The sequence below is a fragment of the Vulpes vulpes genome, chromosome 16, assembly GCF_048418805.1.
Source record: "Vulpes vulpes isolate BD-2025 chromosome 16, VulVul3, whole genome shotgun sequence".
NCBI classification, from domain to species: domain Eukaryota; kingdom Metazoa; phylum Chordata; class Mammalia; order Carnivora; family Canidae; genus Vulpes; species Vulpes vulpes.
Window position 1 is genome coordinate 47622660 of NC_132795.1, and position 25316 is coordinate 47647975.

The 25316-nt window shown below is 61.5% G+C and overlaps 1 protein-coding gene across 5 annotated transcripts in view; it reads left to right on the top strand.

Annotated features, from left to right (window-relative positions):
* The first annotated feature begins 1838 nt into the window (after window positions 1-1838).
* BRD1 (bromodomain containing 1) overlaps window positions 1839-25316 on the top strand; it is a 35579-nt gene continuing 12101 nt past the window's right edge. For 4 of the 5 annotated variants that reach the window (XR_011997719.1, XM_072741036.1, XM_072741037.1 and 1 more), the window contains exons 1-7: window positions 1867-1998; window positions 4757-6137; window positions 15048-15204; window positions 19890-20021; window positions 20351-20479; window positions 20935-21247; window positions 22975-23235. Coding sequence is in view for 4 of the 5 variants with exons in the window: in XM_072741036.1 (XP_072597137.1) it covers window positions 4771-6137; window positions 15048-15204; window positions 19890-20021; window positions 20351-20479; window positions 20935-21247; window positions 22975-23235 (2359 nt within the window). In the remaining variant the exon portion in view is untranslated. Of the gene's footprint in view, window positions 1999-4756; window positions 6138-15047; window positions 15205-19889; window positions 20022-20350; window positions 20480-20934; window positions 21248-22974; window positions 23236-25316 lie in introns of all 5 variants that reach the window. The other variant, XM_072741035.1, reaches the window with a different exon arrangement.

Below are 25316 nucleotides of genomic sequence, written 5' to 3' on the forward strand. Positions count from 1 at the left end.
GGGGCACTTGCAGCTCCTGGCGCTGGTCCCCACATGCTTGGTGCCTCAGCGCCTGGCCAGCCCCGCCCTGGCCCAAGATGTATCTGCAGGGGCAGCAGCTTCGAGGGGGGCCTTGGCTGCCACCCTCGCCCACCCTCCAAGCCTTCACTTCTCATCCATCGGCTGGGTGCGGTGAGGCACAAGCACCGTGGGCAGAGGGCTGGGGGGGCTCCCACCTGGGACACTCCAAGGGAAGCCTCCGCGGCACGGTCCCAGGCCGTGGACTCGGCTCTGCGTGCCCGGGTGAGGAGATGTCTCCCTGGGAGAACGCGGGGCGGAGGCGAGGGGCGGCTCCTGCAGTCGGGGTCGCCCGGCCAGGCTGCCTCCCGGGAGGCCCCAGCCGTCCTCATGGACACCGAGCCCGCGAAGCCTCCGGAAACCAGGGGACCAGCTCGGCTCCGCCCTAGACGCCCCGAGTCACCTGCCCAAGGCGCCTCCAGTCTGTGGCCTTGGTCCCCTGCCCCGTGTCCTGTCCCCTGCGGTTAGACCCCCTCCCGCTGGCGCCCCTTGGTCCTTGCCCTCTCTAGCCCCGCCCAGGGACCCCGGGCCTCAGCCCGGTCACCCCTCCCTCCTCCCTGGTGCCCCCTACGGTCACGTCCTCCCCCCAAGCCCGTGGCTCCACCCCGCCCCCAGGGTCCAGGCCCCTCCTCAGGGTCCCGTCCTCCCCCTCATCCAGGCCAGCCGCCCCCTCCCTGCTTGGCCCAGGGTCCCGTCCGCCCCCCCAGGCCCCTCCGACCCCCCTCACGCCCGCCCAGAGCCCCGTTCCTCCCTCAGGCCCCTACCTCTCCCCCTCCGCGTCCTCTCCCTTGGCCCCCCCAGCCCAGGGGTCCAGGCCTGCCCCCTCCGTCCCTTCGTCCCTCCGCCCCCTCCCCCCTCTGTCCCCTGGCCCTCCCGTCCCCCTCCTCCCCTCCCGCTTCCTCCCCGGCCCCTCCCCTCCCCCCTTCCCCCTCCATCCCCCCTCCCCCGCCACTCCCCCCCTCCTGGTCTTGTTTCCCTCCCTGCGTCCCCCCACTGCGACCCCTGGTCCCTCCCCGTCCGTCACCCCTCCTCCGGCCCCTCTCCCACTCCCCTCCGTCCCCCCTCCACCCATGTTTCCCTCCATCCTCCCCGTCCCCTCTGTCTCCTCTGCCCAGGTCCCGTCCCTCTCCCCGTTCCGTCCCCGGCCCCTCCCCTCCCCCTCCCCTACAGTCCTTCCGTCTCCCTCCGTCCCCGGCCCCTCCCCTCCCCCTCTGCCCGGCCCTCCCCTACCGTCCTTCCGTCTCCCTCGTCCCCGGCCCCTCCCCACCCCCTCCTCCCCACACCCCCTCCTCCCCACACCCCCTCCTCCCCACACCCCCTCCCCCCCACACCCCCTCCCCCCCGCCCTTCCGTCGCCGGCTCCTCCCCTCCTCCCCTCCCCTGTTCCTCCCCCTCCGCCCGCCCCTCCCCCCGTTCTCCCCGCTCCCCTCCCGCCTCCCTCCCCCGCCTCCCACCCCTCCTCTCCTCCCTCTCCCTCCTCCCTCTCCCTCCTCCCTCCCCCTCCTCCCTCCCCCTCCTCCCTCCCCCTCCCGCCCCTCCGTCCCCGGCTCCGCCCCTCCCTCCTCCCCCTCCCCTCCCCTCCCCGCCCCTCCCGCCCCGCCCCGCCCCGCCCCTCCCCCGGCGGCGTGCGTCACGGCGGCGGCGGGCGGGGCGCGTCCGTCACGCAGGGCGCCGGGCGGAGCGCTCGCCGCATTGTTTGCTTCGCTGGGGAGCGAGCGCCGCGCCGGCCCGGGCGTCCGACCCCCGCGCCCCCGCCCGCCCGCGCCCGCCGCCCGCGCCCCCGCCCCCGCCCGCCCGCCCCGGCGGCCGCCCCCGCACCCCGCGCCCGGAGAGCGGCCCGGGCCTGCGCGGCCGTTGGCGGGGGAGCCGCGGGCGCCATTAGCGCCGCCTGGGCCGCGCCGGCCTCCGCGCCCCCCGGGCTCCCGCGCCGCGGCCCCGACGGTGAGTGGGCGGGGGGGCGGCGGGCCGGGCCGGGCCGGGCGGGCGGGGGGGGCCGGCGCCATGTTGGCGGCCGCGGCGGGAGGCGCATTGTCCGCGGGCGGGCGGGCGGGCGGGCGGCCCGGGCGCGGGGGGGGCCGGGGCCGGGCGGGGACCCGGGGATCGGGGCGGGGGCGGGGCCGGGGGCGCGGGGGCCCGGGGAGGCCGCGGGGCCGGCGGCCGCGGGGCCGAGCGGGGCGTTATGTAACAGGCCGCGCGTCTGCTTGGCCGCCCGGGAAGCTGCCCGCGCCCGGCGTCCCCGCGGCGGCAGGTGGGCGGCCCGCGGTGCTCGGCCCCCGCCCCCTCCGGCCCCCCCGCCTCCCCTCCCCCTCCCCGCCGCCTCGGGGCTGCAGGGCGCCGCGGCCCGACCGAGCCGCAGGCCCAGGAAGGCGCCACGCCCATCGGCTCCGCTTCCCTCGCCCGCAGACTTCACCCCTGCCTGGCGCCCGCACGCTGGGGGCGGCATTCAGTGCCGCGCGGGAGCGGGCCGCCCTCGTCCCGCCGTGCCCCGTCCCGCGCCCCGTCCCGCGCCCCGTCCCGCGCCCCGCAGCGCACGAGCCGGTGTAAAAGCGCGAGTAGGGCTTCCCGGACCACCGCCCGGTGTGGACGCGGCCCAGGGGCTCGCAGCGTCCGCGGGTGTAGACGGGCGGAGGCGCGGTTCTGTTCTCAGGTTCTAGAGCTGTCGGACCGTTAAGCGTTTGATGAATTTCTTGTAGAAAGTGGTTCAGGAGCCCCTGGGAGCCCCAGGGAGCCCCAGGGAGGCGGTGGGTCCCGAAGGCTGCTCCTAGTTAGAGCGCTGGGTGCTGGGGCTGGAGGACACAATTACAGGTTTGCTCTGTACCTGGTGAGTAACCGGCGGCGGCTTCGGCCGGGTCTCAGTAATGACATGTCGGGTGGTCCCTGGGTGCTTCAGGGTCCTCTGCTTGTAGGCTGCGGTGCGGACGCCCTCGGGGCTGTCACCCGGCCTGGGGGGGACACCCAGCTCCCTTCACAAGGGACTGTGCCCCCGGGCTGGCCAGGTCATGGCTTTGCTCCCTGTTGCCAGGCTGTCCAGGGCTGAGCAGGCGCCTGGACACCCTGACAGGCCAGTGAGTTGGGTCTCAACAGGCCACGGTGTTTGCCATGCTTGTGTTTACAGAGCACTCCTGTAAAATTTCAATATGAGAAATGGATTTCTTTTTTTTTTTTTTTTTATATTATTATTTTATTATTAATTTTTATTTATTTATGATAGTCACACACACAGAGAGAGAGGCAGAAACACAGGCAGAGGGAAAAGCAGGCTCCATGCACCAGGAGCCTGACGTGGGATTCGATCCCGGGTCTCCAGGATCAACGCCCTGGGCCAAAGGCAGGCACTAAACCACTGCACCACCCAGGGATCCCGAGAAATGGATTTCTATTTGAGAAAAGGAAAAGGAAAACCTGAAGGCTCTGTGTTACGTGCACCTAGGGTGTGCTGGGGTTGCCTCCCAGGACTCCCCAGGTACCCTCTCAGGGCTTTTCCCTGAGACCCACCGGGTGGCTGTGAGGCTGCACCCCCGTGCCAGGTTCCCGAGTTCTGGCCGGCCACGAAGCAACGGGCCTGGGGCTCCAACTTGAACGTGCATCTTGCTTCCTCTCAGTAGAGTGTAGTGGTTTGGAGGGAGGAATCAGGTCCTCACTGCAGGCTCCCAACGTGGCACGTTGCTCAGTCCAAAGTCAGGAGTTGTCACAGGAGGGACACTGAAAATAGGCTGTGTCCCTGAGCGAGCTGATGGAGGTCTGAGGAGCAAATTCTCAGAGACGTCTGCAGCCAGGACATCGGGGCACCTGAGCCCCTGCCGGCAGCCCCGGGGCTGGGCCTTTGTTGGCAGCATGTGGTCCTCGGGTGGCCCTCCGTGTGGAGGGGGAGCAGAGATGCATCCGCGGCACACTGCACGTTTTGTCTGGGTGCACTTGACGAGGAGAGCGCGGCCCAGCACCACACTCCCGATGACAGCTGAGAAGCGCCGCTGGGGGGAAGGGGCAGGTGGCCTGGGCTGTGGGGTTCCTGTGGTGGCCACTGCTGAGGTCCTCTGGAAGCTGCCTTGGGATTCCTGGGGATGTAGACGGCCACCCTGGCCGCCATGGGGCTCACCTCTGTGGTCCTGGCATGGCCTAGAGGCCCTGTGCTTCGACACGGTGCGGAGACCGTGCTCCAGGGGATGGACTGCTGTGGCCAGACTGCCAGGGCTCCCGACACCCAGCGGGTTTATGACGCCGGGGCTGCAGGGGTGCTCCTGGGGCCAGCGGGGCGGAGGAGGGCTGGTGAAGGGGAGTGCGGGTCAGGAGCGGGCAGCCAGCGAGCATGCTCGCCTTGCTCTCGCGACCTCTGGGCCTGCTGGGGTCCAGCCCTATGTGCGGACTTTGACTGGGCTCGGGTGGGGACCGCCACTCAGGAGGGTTGTTGCCGTCACCCGGGTGACCTGTTAGCTTGGTCCAAGGTGACCGGTGAGCCAGGGGAACCACAGAGCGGCCCAGAGAGGCTTGTGCCTGTAAAGGCCACTCCTGGCTACTTGTGTCCTTTGGTCCAGGCGGTCCCTGGAACATGAGAATGAGTCCTGCCATGGGTGGTTTCGGAAGCCTCAGAGCCCCGAGCTGGGATTTCGTTTTGATTTAGTTCGAGTTGGTTTGCGTCTTTGGTGGGTTTCCCGTGTCGGTCCTCTGCAGGGAGTTAACCTTCCGTGTGCCTCTGTTTCAGGGAGTCAGTACCAAATGAGGAGGAAAGGACGATGTCATCGCGGCGCTGCAGCGAGGCACCCTTCCTCCCCGTGCAGTACTAAGCACTCCCCCACGCGAGAGACCCTGACCTACGCCCAAGCCCAGAGGATGGTGGAGATCGAGATTGAGGGGCGCCTGCACAGGATCAGCATTTTTGATCCTCTGGAGATCATATTAGAGGATGACCTCACCGCTCAAGAACTGAGCGAGTGCAACAGCAATAAGGAGAACAGCGAGCGGCCGCCAGTGTGCTTACGAACTAAGCGCCACAAAAACAACAGAGTCAAAAAGAAACATGAAGCCCTCCCCAGTGCCCACGGCCCACTGGCGTCGGCCAGCGCGCTTCCCGAGCCCAAGGTGCGGATCGTGGAGTACAGCCCGCCCTCTGCCCCCAGGCGGCCCCCTGTGTACTACAAGTTCATCGAGAAGTCGGCCGAGGAGTTGGACAACGAGGTGGAGTACGACATGGACGAGGAGGACTATGCCTGGCTGGAGATTGTCAACGAGAAGCGGAAGGGCGACTGCGTCTCGGCCGTGTCCCAGAGCGTGTTTGAGTTCTTGATGGACCGCTTCGAGAAGGAGTCCTACTGCGAGAACCAGAAGCAGGGAGAGCAGCAGTCCCTGATCGACGAGGACGCCGTGTGCTGCATCTGCATGGATGGCGAGTGCCAGAACAGCAACGTGATCCTCTTCTGCGACATGTGCAACCTGGCCGTGCACCAGGAGTGCTACGGGGTGCCCTATATCCCCGAGGGCCAGTGGTTGTGCCGACACTGCCTGCAGTCCCGGGCGCGGCCTGCCGACTGTGTGCTCTGCCCCAACAAGGGAGGTGCCTTCAAAAAGACGGATGACGACCGCTGGGGCCACGTGGTGTGCGCCCTATGGATCCCGGAGGTGGGCTTTGCCAACACGGTGTTCATCGAGCCCATCGACGGCGTGAGGAACATCCCCCCGGCCCGGTGGAAACTGACATGCTACCTCTGTAAGCAGAAGGGTGTGGGGGCCTGTATCCAGTGCCACAAGGCCAACTGCTACACCGCCTTCCACGTGACCTGTGCCCAGAAGGCTGGCCTCTACATGAAGATGGAGCCCGTGAAGGAGCTCACCGGAGGTGCCACCACCTTCTCCGTCAGGAAGACCGCTTACTGTGACGTCCACACGCCCCCGGGCTGTACGCGGAGGCCCCTGAACATATACGGGGAGGTTGAAATGAAGAACGGCGTCTGTCGAAAGGACAGCTCCGTCAAAGCGGTCAGGTCCACGTCCAAGGTCAGGAAGAAAGCAAAAAAGGCCAAGAAGACCCTGAGTGAGCCCTGCGCGGCCCTGCCGCCTGTGTGCGCGCCCTACATCCCCCCTCAGAGGTACGTGCGCACCAGCGAGGGATGGGGGAGCCCGGAGCCTTGGTTCCGTGGCTGACGGTCCCTCTCCCCTGAGCTGCCCGACTGCAGGGTTCGTTTCCCAGGCCCTAGCGCCGCAGGTGTGGACCCGAGTAGCTGTTGTTCCTCCTCATCTGCTCTCCCACCGGCTTTGGGAACCTTGTGGTATTTTAAAAATGATTTCTTGTGAAGAGGAAGGTGAGAGATGGTGGAGATCAGTGGGGCTGACGGTAGCTTCTGGAGGGAGGCCCGGTCTCCTTCCTGTCGGTGACGGCCTCTCTGGGTTTCCCGACCCTTTCCTTTGTGGCACGAACGTCATGTAGGGCTGTCCGTGTAGGGCCCTCCAGCTTGGAGCCGTGTGCGGGGTGTGGCGGGCGTCCCCTGTGGTTGGGGACGGGGGAGACCGCAGCAGTTGGGGTGGCCTCCAAGGGGTCGGGGGGTCTGCAGCAGGGCTAGTGGGTGTCCTGTGATGGGGGGGGCAGCCCGAGGGGCTGGGGTGGGGTCCGGCCCTGCCCGGCCCTGACCCCTGCGCCCCAGCTGTGTCTGCTCTTGTTCCTGACCTTGTCTCGTCTCTGCCTCCCCCTCTCGTGACTGACTTGCTCTTTGTATTTTGTTGGGAACGTGAGGTGAATGACCTGGTGATGCCAGAGCATGCGTGTGGGAGAGCAGACCACTCGCTCCCTCCGACACTTGCTGAGCCTTGGGGATGGAGTGCACTTGGCGTGGGGCGTGCTGCCTCAGACACTTGCTGAGCCTTGGGGACGGTGTGCACTTGGCGTGGGTGTGGGGCTGTCAGACGGCTGCAGGAGGGGGTGGGCCCGGGCTTGTGCTCCTGAGGGCGGCTCGCCACCACCTGCTGCTGGATGCACGACCTGTTTGTCTCACAAACCGCTGTGTGACAGGCTGTGGGGTACGCTGGTCGCTGGGCAGTGGACGTCCTCATAGCGTATCGGGCGGTGGCTCCCAGTGCTGGCTCCCCACGGGTCTGAGCGAGGGATTCCTGCCTCAGTGCGCTGCGACTCAACAGCCAGGTTTGGTGTCTGCGGGTCCTGGGTCGTGTCGAGCTCACCAGTCCGGTTGTAAGACGTTCTGAGCTGTCTTCCAGAGCCGGTACTACCGTCTCTTAAGAATTAGAAGCGGGGGGGCCCGGGGTTGCGCAGGTAACCCGTCTGCCTTCGGCTCAGGGCGTGATCTCAGGGTCCTGGGATCGAGCCCTGGCTCCGGGGCTCTGCTCAGCACGGAGTCTGCTGCTCTCCCTCTTCTCCTCCCACCTCGTGCACAGTTTTTATGTAAAGTAAATACATCTTTAAAAAATAAAAGAATTAGAAGTATGACTTTTCCCAAAGTGACATTTTCTAGAGCGTGTGCAGTCACTCTAGAGTAAGTTCAGAAGCAAGTAAGAGTGCTCACCCCTTGTACCCAGAAGGAAGCGCTGCCAATGCCAAGGGGTCTCTTTGCCGTCAGTCAGCTAGACTTTTTCAATGTTAGTTTCACTTGCGTTTCTATCTGTGGGGCAGAAAGTATGAGATTTGCATCAAGAGCTTCTGTTGAGGGATCCCTGGGTGGCGCAGCGGTTTAGCGCCTGCCTTTGGCCCAGGGCGCGATCCTGGAGACCCGGGATTGAGTCCCACATCGGGCTCCCGGTGCATGGAGCCTGCTTCTCCCTCTGCCTGTGTCTCTGCCTCTCTCACTGTGCCTATCATAAATAAAAAATAAATAAATAAAAAAAAATAATAAAAAGAGCTTCTGTTGAAGACCCCTAAAAATTTGAGCTTTCCTGTAATTGAGAGAAATGAAAGGAAAAAAAAAACGTGGCCTAACAAATCGAGAAGCCTGAAGTAGCGTACTTGCCTCTGTGTGAGCAGCGCCATGTGGTTAGGAGCCCCTGGCAGGGCGCTGGCGGGAGGCTGCATGGGGGCTAGGCGGGGGCTGGCGGGGGCTGCGGCCCTTCGCAGGACAGGGCGTCTCCAGCCGGGACCGTGGGCCCTCAGGTCTCCACTGAGCAGGCCTGATGGAAGAGAAGACCCCGGCTTTGGGCCCAAGTGTTTCCAAGCAAGGAGATGCGGCCAAACCGCGTACCGAAGGTCGAGAGGCCCATGTTTGGTTTTCCTTTCTGTAAATTAGGAGGATGCTGTTATTTCACTTTAGAGTAGAGGGCAGTGGCGTGTGGGGTCAGTGTGTGGACACCTTGATGTCCGGGCCACAGCCCCACCCTTGGAGGGGCTCCAAGCCACCCTCAGCCGGCAGGCGACCCGCTGTCGACCACCCTGTAGGCTGCAGGACAGGTGCCGGGGGCCTGGGCGTGCCAGCTGCTACTCTTAGGGTCCTGACGCCGAGGCCTGGGTGTGCCTGGGTGTGGCTGGTCCGGCCGCCCTGCTCCTGGGGAGGGTGGCGGGCTGGGGCGGGGCGCTCCTGCCCGGGAGGATCCTGCCCGTGGGGTGACGGTGGCGTGCCCGTTCTTATCTGTCCCGTCTCCATCACTTGGATTTCGCTCCTGCCACCCTGGCCTGCATCTGGCCTCTGAGCATTCCCAAAGCAAGTCGTGCGGGTTGTGCTTGTGCCGGTTGTGCTCGTTACAAAGACTCAGGACACTTGGGAGGTGGGACCTAAACCCCCAGTCTCCACGTGACGCTGGACACCATGAGCATGTCCGTTCAGTGATTATGCATGTGTGTACAGAAAATAACTTTTTAGTTGCATATTTTTCCGTTTTGCATGGTATTTATATAAAAAGTTTCAGAATGGAAAACTAGAGGCAAACCTAGGTGCTTACCAAATAGTAGGATTTTTTAAAGAAAAGCAGCGTTACAGGAGCACTCCCAGGGCCCCATTGGCCCACCCTCAGAGCAGCCACCTGAGTTGGGGTGGGGCCCTCCGGTCCACACCCTGGTGTTAACGCACCGGGGCGACTGGTCTCTGCTGGTCTGTGCTGGTTTACACATCGACCTTGAAAACCTTGAAGACAGTGCTGTCATGTGTGGCCTCTTCTGGTGTTGCTGTGGGTCTGGAGGTGGGCGGCTGGCTGGCATCGCAGGGGTGCCTCCGGGTGCAGCCTGGGGCAGGGGCGCGGCTGGAGGTGGTGCTATGCTCATCGAAGGTGCGCATCCTCCCCTCCACATCTCGGCTGGGCTCGTGTGTATGACTGGGACAGTCTTGAGGTTTGGGCCCTTGGGCCGCCCCCCAGCGGTCCCTGCAGCTGGTCGCCTGTGCCCCTTCCTTCCCTCGTTCTCCTTTTGTGCGGCAGCGCGTCCCTGTGGGGAGCCCGTAGGAATCCCCTGGTGTTCTGGTGTCGCTGTCCTGTCCTGGGTGGCATGTGCTCCCTGGGGCCCGTCCACGGCCGTCCTGCCGCTGCCCTGTGTTTCCTGCAGCAGCCCGTACCCTCCGGCCTGGTGACCCCGGCCTTCCGGTGCTCCCCCATTCCCCCCCCCTCTCCCAATGAGCTGCTTCTCGCGGTGGCCGTGTCCCCATGGGCAGCCTGGACTCCGCCGCATGGTGTCGCATAGCCTTGGCCAGGCCTCCTCGTGTCCTGCTGGCGCGGCTCACGTCCTGCCACAGCTCCTAAGACACGGAGCATGTACGTAGTTAGCTTTTCTTCATCTGCAGAGGCCCAGGGTTTTTCTTAGACCGCTGCTGTGCGTTGTCATCATCGGTCACCTCCGCGGGTGGAGTGGCCGGAGGGGATGGTGTGGCGGCCGACTGTCACCGGCGCTGGGGCGCTGCAGACCAGGCCTCCGGCACCGGCTCCCTGCGGGGTGGCCTTGTTTGTGGTTGGTGCCTGTCCTAGCCCCGTGGGCCTTCACATCCCGAAGGCCCCAGGATGTTCTAGAAGGTGGCCCTCCCAGTCTGTGGCTGGCCGACTCCCCAGCCTCAACACCGTCCTGTCTCTGGGTTTGCGGGCCGTTGTGGGCCTGCGTGCAGAGGGTCCGTCCCTGGGGCTGGCCACCCTTCCCCGAAGTGTCGCAGTGCGCGTGCCGGCCTTGGTCACTTGGTGACCCTGTTCCTTGGCCTGTGGCTTCAGTCCCTTGGGGACGAGTTTCTCACAAGGGATGAGCACAATGTGGGTTTCAGCGTGGCTGTGTTTTCTCTCGTCCCCTACGGGCAGTCTGCTCTCCCTGGGGTCCGTGAGCACCGTGCAGCCCCTGCCCATCCCTGGGGGGCGGCCATGCTCCCCTCCACATGGGGCCCCGCCTCCCCCATGCTCACCAGTGTGGAGTCCCTTGTCAGGTTTTCTGACAGCCCTCCTTGGGAATTTGGAAATCCCTTGGCGCCTGCAGACGGGTTTGGAGGCCACCTGTATACTCACTACGGGTCCTCTGTGAACCCCGCGTAGCCGAGAGCGTGTACCCTTACTGACGTCTTTGTGTGGCTCAGTGACGTCCTGCGCTCTCCTCCCCCAGGAATGCTGTGCACATCCCGTCCTGAGCTTTGCCCATCACCCTGTTGGCCCTTCTCTGAGGAGCAGGGACAGGATGGGGCCTCCCCGGCCCCGCTTGGGGTGAGTTGAGGTTGGTTGACCGGTGGCTTTTCCACGTCTCTGGAGAGACAACCGCATCCCGCCCTCTTTCCCATTGTCCGTGGGCTCGCTCTGGACCTTGTCACTCCGGCCCCCCCTTTGCCTCCCTGGGACAGACCCCCTTGCTCATCAGGGCGGGTGCAGTCGCTCTACACCCAGAAGGACTCGGTTTGTCAGGTATGTTTGCAAGTGAGTTTGGCGTTTCCCTTGTGTGGCTGCCGCCCCTGCCTCCTTGGGTGGGACACCTGCTGTCCCCGCTGGTGGCAGAACGTGGCCTGGTCTTCCAGGCCGACCTCTTCCGAAAAACTGTCTTTTTCCTTTCCTTTTGGGGGTGGGAGGAAAATTTTAAGACTATGGATTCTCTTCTTAAAACCCTTGCTGTGAACGTATTGAGGTTTCATTTGTGCTTCACAAGTGAGTTTTGGGAACTTGTGTTTTTCTCTGGGTTGGCTTCCTGTCTCTGCTTTTGTGATTCTCCTTTTTAACGGATTTTGGTTCATTTGTTCCTCCGCCCTGGTGTGTCTGTCCCCTGCTTTCTCAGGCAGGGCCCTCCAGAGCTGGCTTACGGGCTCTTGCAGAGCCCGGGGTGGGGGGAGGGCTCCTCTGTCAACACTTGCTTGTGTCTTCCCATTTCCACTTCCTTAGCTTTTGCTTGCGTCTCTGCCCAGCTTCCTCGAGGTGTCCTTGACCGCGTTGTCGGGAGGGGGACAGCGAGCTGATGTGAAACTTGTGTGATTGTGGGTGTTGGGCCCGCCAGCCTGCCTGCCGTGGCGCAGCACAGAGGTGGCGGTCCGTGGCTGGCGTCCCGTGGCCGGCGTCCGGTGGCCGGCGTCCGGCGTCCCGACCTCCCTTGGGAGTCTTTGCGTGTTACCCATCAGCCTTTCTCCTTTCTATGGTATTTTTTTTTTTTTTTAATTTTTATTTATTTATGATAGTCACAGAGAGATAGAGAGAGGCAGAGACACAGGCAGAGGGAGAAGCAGGCTCCATGCACCGGGAGCCTGACGTGGGATTCGATCCCGGGTCTCCAGGATCGCGCCCTGGGCCAAAGGCAGGCGCCAAACCGCTGCGCCACCCAGGGATCCCTTTTCTATGGTATTTTGGACAAAACCTGCCAAAATAATTTTGAAAAGCAGTGTGGCGCCTCCTGCGTTAAAGTTTTGAGTTCAAGTCCAGCATTCTTCACCTGAGGTCAAATAGCTGAAAGGTGTCGTTTCTGGAATATTCGGAGGAGGCTCATTATTCCCAAAAGTGAATTCAGTGGAGTCGGGCAGCGTGCCTCCGCGTCCTCCCCCCTGTCCTGGGGCCGGCCGCCATCCCACCAGTCGCTGGGCCTCCCCTGTTGTGTCTCCATGATCTGGTGGGGCCACTGAGGCCGCCACCATGCTCGGGTGGCACGAAGCCCCTTCCCCGCGAGGGGTCTGTGCTGGGCGCGTCCCTCCAGGAAACGGGCCTTCGCGAATGTGGTGGTGTCGGAGGTGGATGTACTGCTTTCCTGGCGCTGCCCCAGCCCCTGTGGATGCCACTCTGCATCCTCATGCCATACGTAAATAGGTTGTGTAAAAGCAGTTTTATTGGAGCAAGGTACTCAGTTTGAAGAACTTTGTTCAGGTTATATGCCAGAATCGCAAGTTGATGTTTTATTGACTGATCTTCTGTTGGGTCCTCCCTCAATTTCTTCAGAAGCCAGGTTATATTCCATCTGAAGGCACCTTGTGTGTGAGACATATTCAGAAAGACCTGAGAAAATCAAACTTTTAATCTTTTTGTATACCCATACCAAATCCTATATGTAAAAAAAAAAAATTTAAAAGGGCATTTGGGTGGCACAGTTGAGCATCTAACTCTTGATTTCGGCTCAGGTCATGATTTCAGGGTCGTGGGATTGAGGCCCCCCGGGGGCCTCTCCCTGCTCAGTGGAGCATCTCTTGCTCTGCCCCTCCCCATCTGCACGTGTGTGTTCTCTCTCCCTCTCCCACTCTGTCCCCCCCCCCCCCCATGAATCTTTAAAAAATTCTTAAAATGCAAAAGTAGAAAGACTCTTAAACGCATGGCAGTGGGGTGAACACCCCTGTTAGGCTCTGTACTCGAGAGACGGGACCTGCCAGCCCTTCTGCCCCTGGGCCTGCCTCTGTCCTCACCTGTGCGGACTCACCTTATTACCCACTTTCTGAACACCACGGGGTGCTGTGCCTTTACAGTCACACGAGTTCTGTGTCCCCTCTTACAATAGTCCCTTTTGGACTCTCTCCCTTTGGAGTTGAATGTTGAGGGACCCGGATCCGCATCCTGCTGCGAGTCCCCTGGGCCCCCATCCCTTGGCTGGCCCATGTGCTAGCATTCCTCTGCCCTCATCTGCTGTTGGTTGTGGGGCCGGGGTCTGGGTGGGTGCAGGGTTGATGTGGGTGCACTCAGTGCCAGCCCTGCTGCTTCCCAGGAGGTGCTGTGCATCCTAGGAGGCGCTTGGTGGGTGCCTGGGCGCTCTGTGCCCACCCATCAGCTTAGAATGCAGGCTTTCAGTAAATACCCCAGGACACCTTGAAATGCACTTTCATCAGCGCCTTGATGCTCAGGTCTGCAAGCTGTTCATGGTTCAGAGATCCTGTCTCGGAGGAGATGGTGGCTTGTTTCATGAGGTTCAAAATCTTTATTTATAAGCCCATTGTCAGACAGCGTTTCCTTAAACCTTCACATCGTTAAGAAATACTTTTATTTAGGGATCCCTGGGTGGCGCAGCGGTTTGGCGCCTGCCTTTGGCCCAGGGCGCGATCCTGGAGACCCGGGATCGAATCCCACGTCGGGCTCCTGGTGCATGGAGCCTGCTTCTCCCTCTGCCTGTGTCTCTGCCTCTCTCTCTCTCTCTCTCTCTGTGTGACTATCATAAATAAATAAAAATTTAAAAAAAAAAAAAAAAAAAAAAAAAAAAAAAAAGAAATACTTTTATTTATGTTGCCTCATTTCACTGTCGAAGTGGCTGAGTGTGTACTTGTGTAAGAGCACCTGTGTGCAGAGGTGGGGATCTGCACACCGTGTGCGTTCAGGTTCATGCTCCGTACGGCACCTGAGTCCCGCCTCAGTCGGGAATTGCACCATAAGCACCTGGGCCAGCAGTGCTCAGGACTAGCACAGCCCCCGCTGTGGCCGAGGACCCCTGCGTTCAGGCCTGAGAGTGGGTCCAGCTGTTCCCCAGCACCTCCTGCTGGTGCCCTCAGCGGTGTTGCAGGTGCTCCTGGGTGCTGTGACAGGTGTCCTCCCCCCACCTCCCAACGGGGCTGTGACCCAGGGTCCTGGGGTGTGTAGATGCGCGGCCCCATGCTCACGGGCAGTCGGTGGACGCACTTGAGCGTGGGTTCTGCACCTGCCTGCAGAAGCTTGTGGCGTCTTCTCTAGGGTCTGCTGGGGCTGCTCTGGCAGAGTCCCCCCGCCCGGTCCGCGTGGAGCTGCCCCGTGTCGGTTCCTCAGTATCGGGTCCCTTTGCAGGGCAGACGCCTGAGCTGGGCCTGGCCGCAAGAGGCCGTGCTGGCTCTGTGCACTTGGGTCTGGGTGAGCCCAGGGGCCGGGCAGCATGTGGGAGGTGCCCGTCAGAAGTCAGCACGGAGGCCCACAGCAGCAGGATTTGGAAGCGTCTTGAAACGACTGGAGCTTTAGGAGAAGGACCGTTGCGGGGAGGGCATGCGGGGGAGGGGGCGTTCTGGCCTCCTGGTTCATTGATGGTTTAGTAAAACTTAGGATTTACCTTCTTCAAAATTTGGTCTTAGGTTCCTTGGTTTCATCCCGACGTTTTGGCATTAGGTGTGTAGAGAGGAGCATCTTGGCTCATCTGTGTTTTCATTCAGTTCTTAGTTGATGACCGAGCGAACGGTCTCTCTGTCCTCATGAAACACGTTTTTTTTTTTTTTTCTCATGAAACACGTTTATGAATCACGGCTCTGTCTCAGCGGGGATGTAGAGGCCCTCCCCCGAGCCTTTTGGGTTTTTTTAAATGATAATTCCCCTCCATGTGCGTGTTTTCACAAACCGCGTGCATTTTAGCGTCCCCGAAGCTGTCGCCCACGGCCGCTCCCCACTGTCACTCTGGTGTCTGCAACCCTCCCCTCCGGTCCTTGAGGCGGCCCAGGGGCAGCAGGGCGTCCCGAGTCAGGAGGTGAGAGCTGTGCTCCGCGGACTTCCCTTGACGTGTCCATCTCGGGTGCAGGGCCAGCGGGGGGACCCTGTGGTCAGGCCCGGGGCTGCAGGAGGCAGCAGTTCGTGTGCGTGGCTGAGAGCGGACGCTAAGTGTGGGCGGTGGTTTGTGGAGAGCGACCCTGTCGTTCCGAGTTTCCACGGTGAAAACGTGTTCTGTGCTCCTTCAAAGCTAAACTCTGAGTCTTTCCGTGTTTTAGATTAAATAGGATTGCGAACCAGGTGGCCATCCAGCGGAAGAAGCAGTTTGTGGAGAGAGCACACAGCTATTGGCTGCTCAAACGGCTGTCAAGGAACGGCGCCCCCCTGCTGCGCAGACTCCAGTCCAGCCTGCAGTCCCAGCGGAGCACGCAGCAGGTACATGGCCTCTCCCTCCCGCTCTTCCTCCTGCTCTCCCCACAGGATGCACCAGGCCATGCTGGCCTCTGGATGCCCCAGGGCCGTTGAAGGTTGAAACCCTGGGCCGTCTGGGCGCCTCTCCTCTGTCCCTGCCACCTGGCGTTTCTGCACACGTGGGTGACGCCCGGGGTGAGCCTGCGGGGGGGTGGGGGGGGGCAGCAGGATAGGCCCCCCGCTAGGCTGTGGTCCCTGTGCCGGGTTGGAAACGTGGGAGGTGTGGTTTGTTTCTAGGGCCGAGGTGGGGAGGGAGGGAGGGAGGGTGGGAGGCGGGAACCCGCATGAGTGAGCGGAAACGGGATTTGCTTTTTTAAAAGAACAAAACCAAACAAGCTCTTGTGTTTTGGTAAATTTGGGTTTGTAGAACCATCTGAGCGTGGAAAGCAGTTCTGGAAGAATGGATTTAGAAAGTAAGAAATTGGCTCTGTGCGATGCCACAAAAATAAATTGAGGACAAAAATGGTTCTTCGGCACTTTGCCCAAAATTCTTGATTAGCTCACTTTATGCTGTGGGGAGTGGGCAGCTTTGTAGGGAGAGCTTGTCCATGAGGCCTCAGGCTGGGAGGCCGGGGGGGGGGACCTGGCGCAGAGTAGAGCTGCTGGCTGCCCTCTCCCTGCCCCGCGGGGCGCACGGCAGAAGCTGTCCTTCCGATGAGTTCACGCCGGATGGCCACGCGGCCGCCCTGCTGCTGATCCTGAGCCACCAGGTGGCTGAGTGTGTCAGAGGGAACATGGGCAGACAGGGCTGGGTGCCATGCTCCTGGATCCACCAGGTTCCTGGTCTGTGGGGCTCTGCAGGCGGGGCGGTGGCGGCCCGGAGGCGGCTCCACTGGGCCAGGCGGGCAGAGCGGCCCAGCTGAGTGTGTGGTTGTGGAGTGAATGGACACCCAGTCACCCCAGATGCAAGGAGGGCAGCTCCCGTCTCTGGCGGCACTCCCTGGTCCCACCTGCAGGCCCGGGCCAGGTGTGACCCTGCCCCCATTGCCCCGGCCTGGATGCTGCTGCCATTCCCAAGGAACCTTTCTTGGATTTTTTTTATTCCGTGGTGACAAAAAAACCCCATAAAATATCAACATATTTAAGTGCTTAAAGACGTTTTTTGGTGGATTTTAATGTCTTTTTTATCCTTTTTGAGACCCATAGCGAAACTGTAGATTCTGGGCCTCTGTGGGGTGCCCTTGGCCTTTTCCATCTCTGGGGAAGGAAGGAAGGAGCTGCTTGGAGCCCGCCCGGCCTGGTACCTTCAGCGCCGTCCGAGTCCCATGCCGCGGGCATCCAAGGTTGCTGGGCCAGGGGCTGCTGCGTGCGGTACTCGGGTCTACTGAAGGGGCCCCACTCGGTCGAGCTCGTGGCTGGATGCACGCACACTTGAGGCCGGGCTGTGCGAATGTCCCGAGTGTGTTGGGGCCACGGACTGGGGTGGCTGTATGCCTGTGTCTTGGGCATGCCGCCCATCCTGGGGGCCGTGCGCATCCTGTACACACGGACCTGGGGCCTCAGAATCCGTGCTAGACCACATCACCTGGGGGTCTTTGTTAGCGATGTCTGCCTCGGTGATCTGCAGCCCGTTCGTCCCTCCTCCCCGTTGGGACAGGTGGGCTGGTGGGAGCGACCAGCCAGGCTGCTGCCTACAAAATAAATGCGTAGGGACAGGAAAGTGAGGTGTGGGGGTGTTGTGTCCTGGGCGAAGGAGTGGCGTAGATTTGAGCTGGTGCAGCTTAGATGCTGGTGTCCTGGAGAGCACTTGCGCTGACCCGCAGGGTGCGTTCCTGCGGGGACGTGGTGACGTGGTGCTCGGGAGCTCCCCACGAGGCCCGCACGGGCGCCCTGCGTCCGCCACCCTCCCAGCGTGAGCGTCCACACTGCCTTTCCCACTTCACCCCGTGAAGTCCACCCCCATGGTCCAGTACACCAACGTTCCACGTGGAACATTCAAGGCTCGGTATGAGGCTCACGTGTGTCTGAAAATTGGACATACTTGATGTGAGGTTTACTTGGATTCATCTGTCTGCGTTTCTGGGGGCCCAGTCTGGGGTGGGCTGTGGGAGAGGTTGGGGGCAGCCCTTCCTTCCTTCCATGGCCGACCCTCTGATGGGGAGACAGACAGATGGGACCAGCTGGCCCGGGGGTGAGGTCCCTCGCGTCCGGGCAGACGAGGTGCCTCGGGTTGGCGGTTCTGGATGCTGCTGTGCACAGTGGTCTTCAAGGAGTTGGAAGACCCAAGGTGAGCTCTTCTGGTCCGGCCCGAGCGCAGGGTCCCTGTGGGCACCTTGCTGGGGCCTTCACAGCCCTTTTGCGGAGCTCGTCCTCCGCTGTCTGCGGACCCTGGTTGGGGTGGGGGGTTGTTGAGGGCAAAGCTCCTGTCTTGTTCGGCAAGGGGCAGAGCCAGCAAGGGGCAGAGCCAGCACGTCCGCTGGTTCACTGCGGTGCTTCCCTCTGGTGGCTTTAGGACCAAGCGGTCACCCTGCTGTGCTGGGGGTGGAGCCTCTGGCCAACACCCTGGCCATTGTCCTGGCCAACGCCCTGGCCATCTCCCTGGCCATCGCCCTGGTGGCTGAGGTTCACAGGAGCTGGGCCCCTCCAAGCGTCCTGCTCTAGGGGCAGGGACCACTGCCTCTTGGGGTCTTAAGTGCTTGGTGGTGCCCAGGGACTCGGGTGGATGTGCTGCGGTCCTCACCTCTTGGGGCTGGCCTGCCCTGTCCCCTCCTTCCAGCAGGCTCCATCTGTCAGGGGGAAGGTGGTAAACTTGGTCTTTACAATTCTCTTTCCTGATAGCTTCTCTTGATTAGCTCACTTTATGCTGTGGGGAGTGGGCTGTGGGGAGAAATCACTTTGCTTTCCTTCTGTTTCATGGAGTCTTCTCGGGTAGATTTTTAGGTAGGAGATAAAGCTGACCTGACAGTGGAGTCTGGACGCTTAGGCCCTTCTGCGTAGGTGGAGGTGCTGAGGCCGTGCCTGGGGTCGGGTCCCATACTGCAGGCGTCGTGTGCGGGGAGAGCGACCCCGCGGCTGTGCGCGGCCTCCAGCCAGGGCAGCGAGTGCAGGGCAGGCACAGCTTCTGCCTCGTGGGTTTGCCTGGCTCAACGTCCTTTTGCTTGATGTTTTCAGAGAGTTTATTTAGAGTAACGGACAAGGTGATTTTCAGATGCTTTTGGGGAAATCGGTTTTTTTAAATTACTTTTTAATGTATTTCTTGGCCGCGTCTATGCAGCTGATATCACTGTCAACTCCTACCTAATGCCCGAAACTTTTAAATAACGTTAAAAGGAGCTGTGTGATTGGCGTCTCGCAGAACCGGAGCGCTGGCCCAGCCTTCCCATCCGCTTGATAGGGAGGAGGGTCTTGTAGCCTCATCACCGACTCTGCCCGCAGACCCTGGAGTGAGAGCCCCTGGAGCAAGAGCCGTGTTGTCCCCTGCTAGGTGCTCAGCACTGAGACAGGGAGTGGGGGTGCCCGGGGAGGGTCCCTGCCTGGTGTGTGGGCTGTTCAAGCTCTGTGTGATGGGGTGGGCTGGAAGCCTGCGGGGCGGTGGTCCAGAGAGAAGGGGTCTGATGAGTGTGGAATGGAATCTGACGGTGAGCGACCTGCCCAAGGCCACAGGGTTGTCGAGGTAAAGCCCCTGCGGTGGGGACGCCGCCTGGGTCCAGGTCACGTGTACGTGCGGTTGCAGAAGGTGTCCTGGGCCGCTGTGGTCAGGAGGCCCCAGGCACCTGTGGGAAGCCTGCCCGGGGACAGGTGGGTGCGTCTCAGCGGAGCTGGGGTTCCGGGGCAGGTGGAGGAGCGCCCCAACTGCTGCTTCCTCCGCCGTCTGCCCTGGGTCTGCCCCAGGAGCTGTGGTTGGGTGGAGGGGTGCCTTCGGCTCCCGGCACGCGGCCTTTGAGGTGCTGCCTAGATGGCCTGGTCCTAGGGCGGGGCGGGACGCGTGGACGGGAGCGCACAGAACCTTGGGGCGGGATTTCCTGGGGTTCAGGTGCCACTCTGAGCTGGGAAGGTCTCTCTGGACGTTGTGTGGGGCCATCCTGGGCTGCTGTGTCCTGCCACTCCCTGGCTTCCACATCGTGGCCATGGCGGTTGTCCCCTGCCCGCGGTCGGGGGTGCCCTCCAGCTCTTTGCTCTCTGGGCATGGTGTACTTATTTCTGAAAATCCTGGAGTGGAAATGGGTGGGTCGCGGGCTGTGTTGGGTGCAGGGTTATGTTTATTTTGCCAGGGAAGGAGGAGGTGCTCAAGTGGTGACCCCGAGCCGGGAGGCTTCACGGCCTCTGGGGCCGGACAGCACTGGCTCCCCTGCAATGGGCTCCCGCTGCTGTTTGCTCCCTGGGCCGCTCTGTCCCTCCCCGTGTCCAGTGGGTGGGAGGCCATGGCCTGCGACAGCTGCCCCACTCACCTTGGCTCCACTGGCTCTGTGCTCGTGCGTGGCATCTGTTCTCTCAGCTTCTGGGTCTGGAGCGTGCCGGGCGTGTGGCCACCCTGGGGTGCTCTGTGGGGCGAGTCCGGGCCCGTGACGTCGGCCCTGGGTCCTCTCGGGCCTGCTGCTTGGTGTCCTGGCTGGCTCATGCAGGCACAGGGCTTCTGCAGCAGCCCCGAGTTCCCGGGCCCTGGGGTCTCCTCTGAGGGGTTCTGGCTGACTTGTGACTGATTTTCCCAGAGAGAAAACGATGAAGAGATTCAAGCTGCCAAAGAGAAGCTGAAGTATTGGCAGCGGCTGCGGCACGACCTAGAGCGCGCGCGTCTGCTTATTGAGCTCCTGCGCAAGCGAGAGAAGCTCAAGCGGGAGCAGGTGAGGCTGGGCGCCCCTCGAGCCTCCCCTGCGCGGTCTGCAGCCCCGTGTGGGCTCCCAGGGTGCCTGGGGCTGGCTGCACCTGCAGGCTTTCGCCCTGCCTCCTCCCAGGGTCTCCTGCCCTCGTCCTCGGGCAGCAGCAGGACGAGGGGGGACGTTGACTTCTGTCTGGAGGAGGCTTGGTGTGGCTGTGGGGGCAGCGTCGCCGGCCCTTGGGGGGGCGGGACGGGGCAGCTGAGTCGGGATGGGCCAGGGCGGCGGGCGCTTGGCGGGGTCGCCGTCCCCAGAGGGCCGTGGTGAGCGTTCCAACCGAGTGCCGCATTTGGCAGGTGAAGGTGGAGCAGATGGCCTTGGAGCTGCGGCTGACCCCGCTCACAGTGCTGCTGCGCTCCGTCCTGGACCAGCTGCAGGAGAAGGACCCGGCTCGGATCTTTGCGCAGCCGGTGAGCCTGAAGGAGGTGAGTGTTCACCCACTCGGCACGGGGCTCCCTGGCGGCCTAGGGAGTAACCGTTCGCTACTAGGTACGGGGTGTGCGCTTAGGGGTCTCCTAGCGTTTCATTTTAGCACGTTCCCTTTTAAGTGATAAAAGCGATAGGTTTCCCTGTAAAGTGGCGGGAACAAGAGGTGGGAGTCCCCCCTCAGAGAGATCCTGTCCGTGCACGGTGGCTCTCTGCCCAGATAGGCACACCGGTTGCTGTGTGTTCAGTTTGAGGAGTTTGAGTTGGAGGGGCCCCTGGCCGAACGTGGGGTTTCCGAGGGGCGCGTCTGCACGCCGCACTGACGCTGTGAGAGAGGCACTGGTGCTGTGCTTGTGCGTGTCTCCCGTGTAGAGTAGCGGGTGTGTGGGGTTATAGAGCTTGGATAAGACTCCTTCTTTGTTTGTAAATGCTTATTTTTCCTCCCCGAAATTAGGTACCAGATTATTTGGATCACATTAAACATCCCATGGACTTTGCCACAATGAGGAAACGGTTAGAAGCTCAAGGGTATAGACACCTCACTGAGTTTGAGGAGGATTTTAATCTCATTGTAGATAACTGCATGAAGTACAACGCCAAGGACACGGTGTTTTATAGAGCCGCCGTGAGGCTGCGCGATCAGGGCGGTGTCGTTCTGAGGCAGGCCAGGCGCCAGGCGGACAGCATCGGCTTCGAGGAGGCCTCGGGGATGCACCTGCCTGAGCGGCCTGCGGCGGCCCCCCGGCGGCCTTTCTCCTGGGACGACGGTAAGCACCAGCCCCGAGCACGGGCACAGGCGGGGGCACGGGCTTGCCCGCACACCGCGTCTGCACGGCCCAGTGGGACTAGAGCACGAGCCGCATACGAGACCGTATGTTTCCCAGTAGTTCATGACGAAAGGGAAGGAATTGACTTCAAAGGCGGATCTTTGACTCAGTGCTCCTAACGTATTGTGCTTGTAGCACGTGGTCTCCACGAGAATTACTGAGTGGTTGGCTTTTAATTTTTCTTTGCCACACCATGTGTATTTGATGCCCCTCGTACGTTTCTGTGGACACAGGTGTGTTTCAGGGGCCCATTAGGGACACAGTGGCCAGCGGCCCCATCTGTAGGGGACAGCCTTCATGGGGTGGGGTACAGACCCCGACAACGTTGAGTTGGGGGCTGCGCCCTGGGTGGACCTGGATCCACTCTGAGGACACCTTGTGGGCGTGTGCCTCTGAGACGGGGCACGGTGGTCTGTTCACTTGTCCCAGCCCTGGAGACGGGTTGCCTTCCCTGTGCCTCGCCCTGGCCGCCGCACCTGGCGGGCTCTGGAGTGTCGGGTCTTGGAGGAGAGGGGCATGTAGGTCTCTGTGGGGTTTCCCAGTAAAGTCCTGCACCCATGTTCTCACCAGGAATAAACTCAAGGATGGGAAGTCTTCATTTATTTCTCCCGCATTTGTGCAGGGAGGTGGTGGAGCTGGTGGGGTGCGTGTCGCGGCGCTGGGTGCTGCTCCCTCCCTCTCCCTCGGGTCTGCTTGGGTGCATGGAGGCCCAGGGGCTGCCTCGGGGTGGCCTGGGGTGGGCGGCGCACACAGGGCTGTCCCTCGTCTGCTTAAAGGTACAGACGCGAAATGGTGTGAGGCCATTTTCTTTGAGGCCTCAAATAGCATTTCCATTATATGAACGTTTTTGAGGCTGTTACTGTAGAATTTTGTCAGAGACCGTATGGATACGAGCCAAGCTGTTAGATTTGGATGCTCTTATTTATTTCTCGATGCTAATGTCTTGTTACTTTGTAAGAAGCACAGATGCCTTCAGTAAACGCTTGTTTCTGGAGGAAGGTGCCTCTTGCTCCTGGCAGTTGTGTTGTGGTCTCTGTCTCTTCCCACCTTCCTTCCGCTCTCACTCCCAGCTTTATTTTAGCTCCAAAGACTGGTTTTTTTCTTAGCCACCTTTCACTAACTTCAGGTAATTTGTGTTTTATCATCTTGTTATTTTGCTGAAATTAAAGTTGCTAGGGATTTTTGTAATAAATATGCCTGAAGTTGAGAGCGACCTGTGCATTGTGTGCCCTGTCGCTGTAGAACCAGGCGGTGGTCTGGGTCTAGAGGCCAGCACGGACGTGAGTTGGCCCCGGCCCCTGTCTGCACAGGTGGGGGATGTGGGTGGGGTCGTCCTCTTGGGCCTTCTTCTGCCCCGGCTTCTGGTCTTCACTGGAGGGCTTGGTTTGGGCGCGCACCAGGAGAGGCGCTAGCCCTGCCTCAGTGTGCTGTATCCCCGTGCGCCTGGCCGGCCAGCCGTGGACCTAGAAGCTTTCCTCTAGGAGCGTCTGGACGCCCAGGGGTGAAAGCTCGTGTCCTGTGGCTGCAGCCAGTCGTGGGTGTGGCGTGAGCGTTGGAGGGGCATTTGGGGCTCCTGCGGGTGGGGCCCGTGCCGGTCAGGTAGTTTTGGGGGCACCACGGGGGTCACCGCCACGGTTGATGACTGATGAAGTATCCTTTGGCTTCAGTGGACAGGTTGCTGAACCCAGCCAACAGGGCCCACATGGTCCTGGAGGAGCAGCTGAGAGAGCTGCTGGACAAACTGGACCTCACGTGTGCCATGAAGTCCAGCGGGTCTCGGAGCAAGCGGGCCAAGCTCCTGAAAAAGGAGATTGCTGTCCTTCGAAACAAACTGAGCCAGCAGCACAGCCAGCCCCCGCCCGCGGAATCAGGTATTGGAAGCTTTGAAGAGGAAGGTGCTCAGCTGGGGCAGGAGACGGGGGAGGAAGGTAAGCACATGCTCAGTGTCTGTCCTCACTGACCCCCGGGAGCCCCCACCGGGCTTCTGTTTCCTGGTACGATTGGCGCCGTTTAAACAGGCACAAGGTTTAAGATGCAGAATAAGGCTTTTTTTTTTTTTTAAACTTGTTAATGAAACACTATTTAAAAAGGGTAGCATAGACTTTGTACATTGTCTAGAGTGAAGAGTAGAGGTGGCTTCTGTGACAAGAGGGATGGTTCTGTTGGTCACACCTGCTGTTGAAAGGGCCGTGATGCCACTGTTGCTGGAACACTCCTCTGATAGGGTGGAAGGTGATGCACATGCTGTCACCAGGGAGCAGGGGTCAGACCTGGAGCTGCCTTGTGGGCCTCCTGACATGTCACTGCACAGGATGGGAGCTGCCGATCTTACCAGACATGTGTCTGGGAGGAGAGCTGGTCACTGGCCATGTCTTTGTGTTGTGTATAGGACGTAAACGAGGAGAAACCCACCCGCCCAGTGGGAACCCCAGGGAAGTGCTGTGCTGGTGCTGGCCTCAGGTGGCTGCAGGTGGCTGCAGGTGGCGGGCTTTGTGCTCAGGACAGGGACTGTCAGGGGAGAACGGCAGCCCTGTTGTTGGAGCATGTGGAACCTCGTAGAAGATGCTGCCCTCTCTTCCGATCTCTTACTTTTAGCAGAGAGTACACATTTTAGTTTTACAGGAGAGAAGAAGGTATAGTCGGGCTCCCCAGGGCCACGCCGTGGGCACTTTGGCTTGCAGTCTGGACTGTGCTGGGGGCACCTGCAGCAGCGGGCGGCCCTCCGGTGTCCTGGTGTAGACTCTCCACGGGCCCTGTACACCCGAACAGTCCTCCTGATTCACTTCCTGCCGACCCTGTTGCACGAGGCGGCTGGTGGGGATGAGCTGCAGCCCTCAAGCTTCTGTTTCTCTTGGGAGGTGACCTCTTGTGCAGGCAGCTTTGCCCTCATCCTCTGCCTGCCTGGTTTCAGTTCACGGTGCCTCTGTCTAGGCCCCCTGGTGTGGGATGTAGACTCCAGAAGCTCCCTCTTGGGGGATAGGAGCTACAGTGTGTCCACGGAGCAGAGGAGAGGCTGCCTTCTGCAGCCAGGAGCCAGGAGACAATCTCAGGCAGGTTTCACGCCCATGATGGAGCTCGGCCTGGTGCTCCATCTCAGGACCCTGTAGTCATGACCTGAGCCCAACGAGAGTCGGACGCTTGTCTGACTGAGCCACGCAGGTGCCCCGGGGCAGTTCTGTCCCGAAGAGCAGCTCTCCTGTAGGCCTGGATGCTGGTGGCCCTGGCCGTTAGCCCTGGAGCAGGGTGCCCACCTTCGTCCCATCCAGGTCCCTCCTGCGGCCTGAGCTGTCGCTCTGGCTAAGCTAATCTGTCTTCGTAGGAAAACACTGTTACTTGCCCTGAAAAGAGAGCGGGCAAAGCTTGTGAACTGGTCATTCCGGGTCATGAGGGGGCGTGATGGGGCGTGTCTGGACGCCGCATCTTCCCCTTCGTCCTAGCTGTCTTGCTGCACAGCTCAGATCCCCCCAGCAGGCGGGCGCCCCCCCGCCCCCCAGCCCACATGTGCTGCCCTGTGGTGCTGGGGTTGTCTTGAAGGAAGAGCGCAGGGACATGTGACAAAGACGGGCTGGAGTCCTCATGGAGAGGATAGCGCCCTGGCGGCCAGTGGGCGGTGCAGGCGGGGAGAAGGCAGGCTTCGGGGAGGCTGCGGGCAGCAGCAGGACCTCCACGTGGGGTGGGGTGTCCTCCTGTAAGGCTGGAGGGGACAGCCAGGAGCAGACGCTCTGGGAGCTGATGTAGAAAGGGGAACTCATGATCCTGGTCACGGGACGAGCACCGAGAGTACTCTGAAAGATGAGGGCGCTGGGCTGCGAGGTGATCCTGTCACCTGGGCACCTGTCTGCGTTGTCACCTTGGGGGTTCCGATGGGGCTGGGCCTGCTGAGGCGCCCTCCTCTGGGGGGGGTCCCGTGCTCCTCCTCAGCTCTGCGTCGGCGCTGCAGGTGTTCTAGCGCGGGTGCTTCGGTCTCCGCCTCTCCCCAGAGCTTGGTCCCGGGTGCCTGACGGGCGCA